Source organism: Danio aesculapii, chromosome 7 (assembly GCF_903798145.1).
Source record: "Danio aesculapii chromosome 7, fDanAes4.1, whole genome shotgun sequence".
Classification (NCBI taxonomy): domain Eukaryota; kingdom Metazoa; phylum Chordata; class Actinopteri; order Cypriniformes; family Danionidae; genus Danio; species Danio aesculapii.
This window is the reverse complement of record NC_079441.1, coordinates 12,418,230-12,427,115: the sequence shown is the minus strand read 5'-3', so window position 1 is coordinate 12,427,115 and position 8,886 is coordinate 12,418,230. Positions and strand designations below refer to the sequence as shown.

General features: G+C 36.0%; 1 protein-coding gene across 1 annotated transcript; it reads right to left on the bottom strand.

The window, feature by feature from the left end:
• Positions 1-1,189: 1,189 nt before the first annotated feature.
• Positions 1,190-8,835, bottom strand: mrpl46 (mitochondrial ribosomal protein L46). The gene is made up of 4 exons (XM_056461058.1): positions 8,571-8,835; positions 6,016-6,217; positions 5,277-5,447; positions 1,190-1,685 (listed from the first exon to the last, which is right to left on the bottom strand). Exons 1-4 carry the CDS (start codon positions 8,808-8,810, stop codon positions 1,438-1,440), a joined length of 861 nt encoding a protein of 286 aa, XP_056317033.1. The 5' UTR covers positions 8,811-8,835; the 3' UTR covers positions 1,190-1,437.
• Positions 8,836-8,886: the final 51 nt, after the last annotated feature.

The following is an 8,886-nucleotide window of genomic DNA, read 5'->3' as shown; positions in this document are numbered from 1 at the left end:
TCTAAGTTCCATATAACAGCCATCTTCATTGTGAAGAATCCCCCCTTCCACCACTACTCCTCCTCCTCCGTTCCAAGATGGGTGGCACGGTGGCCCAGTGGTTAGCACTGTTCCCTCACAGCAAGAACATTACTGGTTCTAGTTCTTACCAAGCCAGCCAACGTTTCTGTGCGGAGTTTACACGTTCTCTCCATGCTCACATGGGTTTCCCCTGGGTTCCCCGGTTTCCTCCCACCGTCCAAAAACATGCAACTTAAGTTAATTGACTGATTCAAATCGGCAGCATAGATATCCTAGTAAGTAGTTATCTCTTAAGAGCGATCACTATCTGTTCATTAGATACTACAGCAGGGGAGTTCTCGAGATCTACCTGAGCTCAAACTCCCCTCTCGTCCTGCAAACGGGAGGGAGCCCTGGGCTTGAGAAGCTTATGAGCTCAGGGCTCTCTCCCGGGACAGCATGCCAAACAAGCCATACAATCAATCATCAGCTAAGTGTGAACTCTTGAATTATTATTGAGTGTACAGCTAAGATAGTGTACACTTGTGTTGTGAAGACCATGACTCGATTTCACACAAAACATAAAAATCAAGACCTTTTATATTTCAAATGCTTGAGGTAAATTAATTAGGCAACGTTTTAGATCCAAAAAAAAGTCACCTAGCCCTACAAAAACTGACTATTCTCAAGTGTGTTCTTAAAAGAAAAAGACAAATGACACAACGCAGAGCCCACAGCTGCACTATTTATGAGGAGTTCTGAAAGTAATTTCTTCTCCAAATCCCAAAACGCTGGCAGAAATGTCTGTCTACAGCCAATTTTTAGAGACCTACATAATCAAGGTGGCTAAATAATTCATAGTATCACTAATCCGCGTTTCCACCAGCACAGCACAAAAGTCAATGACTATTTGACAACCGAGCAAGAGAGAGTGACATAAAAGTGCATATGAGAAAGCCAGAGTACAAGGCATTTAAATTTGACAAGACAGAAATATGCTGGCCAAAAGAATAATTGGATATCCTTTGTGTTTTCATAAAGGGCCCCAACTGGAAGGTCCGTCTATCTTTTTTTTTTGTCCATCTACTGCCCTCAAGTGGTGGAACTATTGCATGTTCTAAGAAAAAAAAATTATTATGTGCACTTTTTTTCAATATTTCATGCCACATTTTGCAAAAATAACATGGTATAAGTGAAAAACATTATTATTTTTAATACATTTACATGACAAATGGCAACATAAGTGTACAGGGCAACAATGGATCAGAGCATTATTTATAAAAGGAAACCGAATACTTCTACAAGACAATCTGAACATGATTTATATTATTTGTTGTCGTCATCTGATGGAAAATGTTTTAAATATATGAATCACAATCCAAAAGTATGCATTTTCCACCAACATATTCTTTATTTTGTCCATTTTTTCCCGCAACATTACAAAGCCATAATGAAGCGCCTGACTTGTTTCAGGTACTCTGGCTTCAGAAACTCCTGGAGTTCATCTTTTTTTACCCAGGCAAATGTATTCTTCTCTAGGGGTAAGTGCTTCTGGCTGGACATCACAGCTTTGAAGAAGAAAACCTTGGCTCCGACAAGGCCCTCTTTCTGAACGTCTTTTGGGTATTTATACTTGTAAAATCCACAGGGTGCATTGCCAAGGAAAGTGGCCTTCAGATCAGCACCTGCAGAAATCGGATTAAACATAAGGTTAATAATTTAACCTGAAGCACGTATCATTTATGAACGACATTCTTGTTAATAGGGCTGTGGAAAGTATCTAATTGCGATTTATTTTTTGACAGATATTGCGATTTAATTTTGTAGTCAAGTTTCAGCTCAATATTCTGTATCGTAGCTTCTTACTTCTAAAATGCAGTGTGTGTTAGTTAAAAAAGGAACTGAAAAGATATCAACCAACTTCAACTTATATTCAAAATTGTTTATAAATATTCAGAAATTAAACCCTAATTTTTCAGTAGAGCAAACAGTAGTGAGTTATGGTGTTAATTATCTCCAGGTGCCTTTGTGATGTTTTTTCTTATGGTGCAACAGCTGCAAACAACTCTGAAACTGTACTTTGCTGTTGCTCGCTACTAGATAGAGCGTCACTGGCAATACTTTGTTTACTTTTTAGCAAGACACGCCTTATATAGCTGCCTGTTGTGCTTTTTTAGGTGCTGGTTGTTGTATTTCCTCGTGCTGTGGCAACAATTCTGCGACAGCTCTTACAAATGCCACGTTTTTGTTCGGTGTCTGTGACTTTAAAACCAAAATATTCCCATATTACCGGCATTTATTAATATGTATTCATCTATTAATGCTTCTGAAGTGGCAGACACCATCCTCCCGCTTGTCCTTGCTTTCCTGTTTGTTTTATTGTGGGCTGTCAGCATAGTTCGGTTGTGCAATTCTGATTGGGCAGAACAAAAGTGTACTCACTCAATTGGCTAGTAAGACTATCACACAGAGACGGCAGTCACGCATTTGCTCTGGGTGGGGGAAATTAAATAATACATATATATTCCATAATAGCCTCTTGCGATTAGCTAATCGCAACGTTTTAAATCGCAATTGTGATTCGATTTCAATTAATCGCACAGACCTACTTGTTATATTATCACTGTCAGGACGTTTTTTTTTATCATCAAACTTTGTCCCAATTAATTTTTTTTTTTTCCTAACCAATTCCGAGCTTTTCTCTACCCAAAATATGTTTATTCAAAATTTGCCTATATTTTTTTGCCCTGTTTTAGATCAGTGTTGCCAAATTGGGTTTTTTATTTATCTGCTCAGTGGTTAGCACTGTCGCCTCACAGCAAGAGGGTCGCTAGTTCGAGTCCAGGCTGTATCAGTTGGCATTTCTGTGTAGAGCTTGCATGTTCTACACATGTTCGCGTTGGTTTCTTTTGGGTGCTCCGGTTTCCCAAACAGTCCAAAGACATGCAGTGTAGGTGAACTGGAAGAACTAAATTGGTCAGTGTATGAGTGTAAACGTGAGAGTGTATGGGTATTTCCCAGTACTGGGTTGCAGCTGGAAGGGTATCCGCTGTGTAAAACATGCTGGAATAGTTGGCGGTTCATTTTACTGTGGTGACCCTTGATAAACAAGGGGCTAAGCTGAAGGAAAATGAATGAATTAATTTTTTTTTATTTATTTTAACATGCATCCATAGCTTTTCTCTAACCAGAATGTGTTTGTTAATAATTTGCATTTTTTTAGTATTTTGTTTCGCCCTGCTTGAGATCAGGGTTGCCAAAAATTTTTTTTAGTAATCTGACTGTATGTTGAAATAATTTTTAGGTAGCAAGACGAAAAATTATTAATAATCGTTAAATAAAAATGCCAATTAACAACAATATCAGTAATGGCTTTTTAACATTACAGATGATCAGATTTTGAACATATATTTAAGTGATCTCTATGCCGATATGGCATAAAATAAATTAAAGCTACAGTTACTGTAAAATTACCAAAAAAGAAAAAGGAATTCTGTACAACATTAAGCAACAAGACGTGCATTATTATTATTTATGTTCATAAATAAGGGCTGCACAATATATTGTTTCAGCATCGATATTGCAATGTGCGAGTCCACAATAGTCACATCGCAAGGATCTGCATGTAGTTGAAACTATAGTTGACCAGACATTACAATGAACATAGTTTCAAGGCATAGTTGAAAGTTTATTATTTGTATGTGTTTTTAAGACCTGACTGTAAGAATCTGAAGCAAACTCGAGCCATTTGGGCACAATAAATTAAACGTTTCTATCTTAAAGATTGAGAATTATATAATTATTTACTCAATTAAAATGATAGTGTTATTATTATTATAATTATTATACAGTGATTATTTAAATTCTGCTTCTGAATTCTGTTTGACTCCCCTGAAAATGATAAAATATTGTTTATTTGCATCTTTTGTCTGTTGTAATTAACCATGCTTGTCCTTTTTTTTTCTTACTTTTTATGCAGATACACTCCCCTACAGAATCATCCAAATCAATCTAAAATTTTGAATTCTTTACTAGCTATTTAAGTCATCTTCTGAATATATATTTATATATATATATATATATATATATATATATATATATATATATATATATATATATATATATATATATATATATATAGTTTCTTTTTTTAATATTTGTTTTCGGCATTTTGCCTTTATTTGACAGGTTGGTAGAATGACAGGAAGCAAAGTGGAAGAGAGAGGGGGATTTGAGTGGGAAAGGTACAATATTCGAACTCTCGACACCCATATAGATGTTGCACTATATGCCAGTGCACTAATCACTGGGCTATCATGCCGATTAGCAGAAAATGGTCCTATTTTGAACAAGCTTGATTGTTCTGGTGTTTTCATGTGCCATGTGTGTGAGATGACCCATGTGTGCGAGACTGTCAACCCAAAAATTAGACCTAATTACAGCATTAATTTAATCTAGTGCATTTTAACTTTAAATTTCATTTGAAAACATTTTGTTATGGGTAAATCTGGAGGCCAAACTACTCTGTCATCTTCGATCTGCAAAAACAAAGTGCTTTGAACATGCTGAACATCCCATTTGAGTTTGGAAATTAAGCAGTTTAATTTGCATTTACGTTAACCTGCTTTGACACAATCTACATTGTGAAAAAGTGCTATTAAGAAAACTTAATTGAACAAAACAAAACTGATGTTCTGTTTAATTACAGACAGACTAAAATGCTGACATTTGAAGACAGAGGCATGACTATCCACAATCAATCTCTGATTGGTCTCCTTGACTATTGTGTATTGCTCTCTGATCTCCTCCCATTAGACCATTACCCAATCAGTAGGTGGCAAGTATGGATGCTGGCAAAATATGCATATGCCCAGTGAAATAAATGGTCACATATAATGCATTTTAGGTTGTATATTGTGGACGGAGATTGTTTTTCTGAAACTCAATCAAATAAGTCCCAACAAAAAGTGTTTTCACTCTAAAATGCTGTTTTAAAACAAAAACACACACGTTTAAAAGCAGCCTTTATTATCCGCAATTTTATTTCTGCAAATGACACAACAATGCATGTGTGTTTTCAAGGAAATATGTGGATATAGATCTCCATCACTTTTTTTGGCAGTGAACGTTTTTGAGTGGGATTTGGGGTGCTTTTGGGCTGGAAATCAGTAGCTCAATCTAGCAACAATTTTAGTGACTAAATATTTTTTTTCAGCTTTACCATAAAAAAATCCTACCTGAAGCAAATTAATTCAACATTACAATAGAAATATTACCTGGAAGACTCGCAAGAGCACGTTCGGCCGTCTGTCGAAGTGTTTCTCCCGTCTGCCACTCAATCTGAGGCAGAAGCCAAATCTTTTGACTGCCAACATCCTTCTTTACCAGCAGGACGAGACTATCTGCTAAACAACGCTCTGAGGAGCTCAGATCTTTCTCACCATCACCTGTAACGTGATTGACAGAGAGATGAGTTGCATGGCATATTCAGCAGCTTTAATTATTCTGAAATGTCCCGAATAGGCATGGGCCGGTATAAGATTCTGACGGTATCATAACCTTGGATAAAAGTATCACGGTATTGTGATTACTGCTCTAAAATATGTTCTTTTAAATGTCCAAAAACAACAACTTTTTCCCTCATTGAACACAATATAATTAATTTTAAGAAACATTTAAAGTATTTTGGAACATGTCAGGCTAAATAATTTTAAAAAATCATTGAATTCTGCTGTCTTCATTAACTTTTTTTACAAATTGTAAAGCCATCTTAGGATATCTTTCTTTGCTTTGGATATAAAAGTAAGGCACTACACTGTTCAGCATGCTTGGAAGTTGGTTGATAAGCGATTTGTTTGCTGAATCATGGGCTGACCAGTAGATTTTGATGTGGAGGGTCTTTTTCTGTTGCCCTAAAAAAAAAACTTGACTTTTCCAAAACACGGTAAACCTTAACCGATTATCATCCCATGCCTAGTCATGAATCGATAAAAGCAATGCTCGTGGATTGTTCACCTTGTGACCTCGGAGCTGGTTGAAACCGCTTCAGATTTTGTTCCCAAACATCCTCCAGATCCTGCGCTGTAACGATTTTTTTGTTTTTGTAATCGTCCTCTTCGTCCGAATCGTAATCTTCATCTTGTTTACGACTCATCCGCGCAGAATCTTCCAGAACCTTCACCTCATGGTCCGCAAGCAGACTTTTCTCAAACTCGATCTGAAACGATAAGCAACCGTATATGAATTTGATAGAAAGCATATTAATAGGGTATACGCACAGCTAGTGCTTCTTCTTCTACCGATAAACTTACGGTGAGCGGTTAATGTGACTTTTTCAAGTTTATACTGTTCCTTTTACAGCATTGATGTTGTAATGTAATTAAAATCTAATCTGTTAAATATACTTAAGCATTCATTTAGTGTAAAACAAGATGAAAAGCCGTTTTCATGCATGTACCGTCAGTAGCAGCAGGATAGTGCAGATACTCCGCTGAAAATACTGAAGAATTTAATTTTTCATATTTTAAAGACGAAGGTGGTGAAAAATGTAATTTAAAACAGGTCTTCTTATACATTCTGAGATCCACTTTATGTTGTATATCAATCAGGCAGTGAAGATCATTGATTTAAAAAAAAACAGACCTTAAACGTGGCGATTTTGTAACAGCATACAGTTCACCAGAAGTGCTTTAAGATGGTTACTGAAAATTAAACATCCTTCTGCATATACCCTATAGACCAGAGATGCCCAAAGTAGAGTCCGCGTAACCTTTAATTTGGCCCGCCATCCAATCTGAGAAGAGATTTAGAATCATGGGAAGGTTGGGGGGAATGCCTTTAACAGAGGTCATCATTTTAACGTAACCTTTTCTTTGTTTGTTTAATTGTTGAGCTACAAAAAAGCCAACTGAAATGAAATGTTTGACTGGTGTAGCTCGAGCTTTAATGGTATATTTACCTTCTGCCCACCACCCTCAATCAAGTTTGGTTTTTGGCCTTTCATAAGCAAAAGTTTGGGCACCGCTGCTATAGACTAGGAACAAATAATCACTCTGGATAAAGGGATTGAAACAAATTAAAGCTTCAATATTTCATCCCAGTCCTATCTTAGCAAAAAAAGGCCTATATTCGTAGTTAGCTGGCTTCTATTTAGTTGACTTCAACGTTTAAACTTTCTTAAAGCACAGTTTTCAACATTTTGGCTTCTTTTTTTCAGGTTTGTGGAGCATTGAGGTAAAGTTGGTATTATATTCACACATTCGTTCATTTTTGAACAATGACAACTTGTGACACGATCACTATATTGTTTACCACGCTACTTTGAATATTTGGTCTGAAATCACATGAAATATGACTCAAAATAACATTAGCACCATTTAATTGACTGTAAATAACGTTTCACTTTGTCATTGGCTGCTAATATGATTTCACTATTCAGAATCTGCAGAGAATACTTTTCTAAAATTATATTATTAATGAGAAACTGAATGTGCGAATATAAAACCAACTTTACCTCAATATGTGGAGCAAATAATCTCTCCTTTCAAGCACTTCTGGCTAAATTAACTTAAATTATGTGATTATAATTACGTGATTGTGTTGGTGTGGATATCAGAGATTGTTTTGCATGTACAGACTCAGTATGTACACTGAATGAATGTGCGAATATAAAACCAACTTTACCTCAATAATTACCTCAAAACTTGTTTATTATTTTTGAGTAGTAGTTGTCATCGCTTTTATTGTACTATACCATGTGTTATTTTACATTTATCAACTTCTCACAACCTAAACATGTATTTATGTACTGCTTTTCTATTTTGTTCTTTTCTGTTTGTTTGTTTGTTTGTTTGTATTCCTGACCAGATATACCCACAAGTATAGCAATATCAGTACATTTTGACCATTTTATGGTCCCAGTGAGGAAAATGACAATATAATATATAATATTCAAAGTACCATGGTAAACAATATAGGGAGCATGTGACAAGTTGTCACTGAACAAATGTCCAAATATAAAACCAACTTTACCTCAATAATTATTCATTTATTATTTTTGAGGTGTAGTTGTTGTTGTTGTCGTCGTCATCGCTTTATTGTACTAAACTCTGTGTTATCTTACATCTATTAACTTCTCACAACCTGAACAAGTATTTATGTACTGCTTTTCTACATTTTTTAAGTCTTGTTTGTTCTTTTATGTTTGTGTTTGTGTGTGTGTGTGTGTATTCCTGACCAGATATACCCACAAGTATAGCAATATCAGTACATTTGACCATTTTTGGTCCCCATGAGGAAAATGACAATATAATATATAACATTTCATATTCAAAGAACCATTGTAAACAATATAAGGAGCATGTGACAAGTTGTCACTGAACGAATGTGCGATTATAAAACCAACTTTACCTCACACTCGGCCTGAAAATAAGCTAAATAACGTATAAAAAAACTAAATAGCCTACAAATAAACACCCGTCACTTTACAGCATTTTCAAAAACATTGTGTTACGAGTAGTGTCCATTTAAAATAATAAAAATAAGACGATATAAATACAATTCTGTCTGACCTGACGCATCAGCTCCATGAAGTCCTCCTCTATGGGGCTCCTGTCCTGAGAGACTACAGGCAGTCTCTGAAGACACACAGCTCCATGCAGCACCCACGGAGATGCAGCTCCCGCAGTTTTAACATTAAGCTCTGCCCACTGTTGTCTAGTGGACGATACATTTCTAACCCCTGTGCTTAATACAGTTGTAGTTAATTTCCTCCATAAAGGTTGATAAACTCTTGTGAAGGGCGCAGCCATGTTGACCACACGTGTTCCCGCAGTTCTTTGCGCAGGTCACGAAATTGACTCGACCATTTCTAAAATAGGGGGAGAT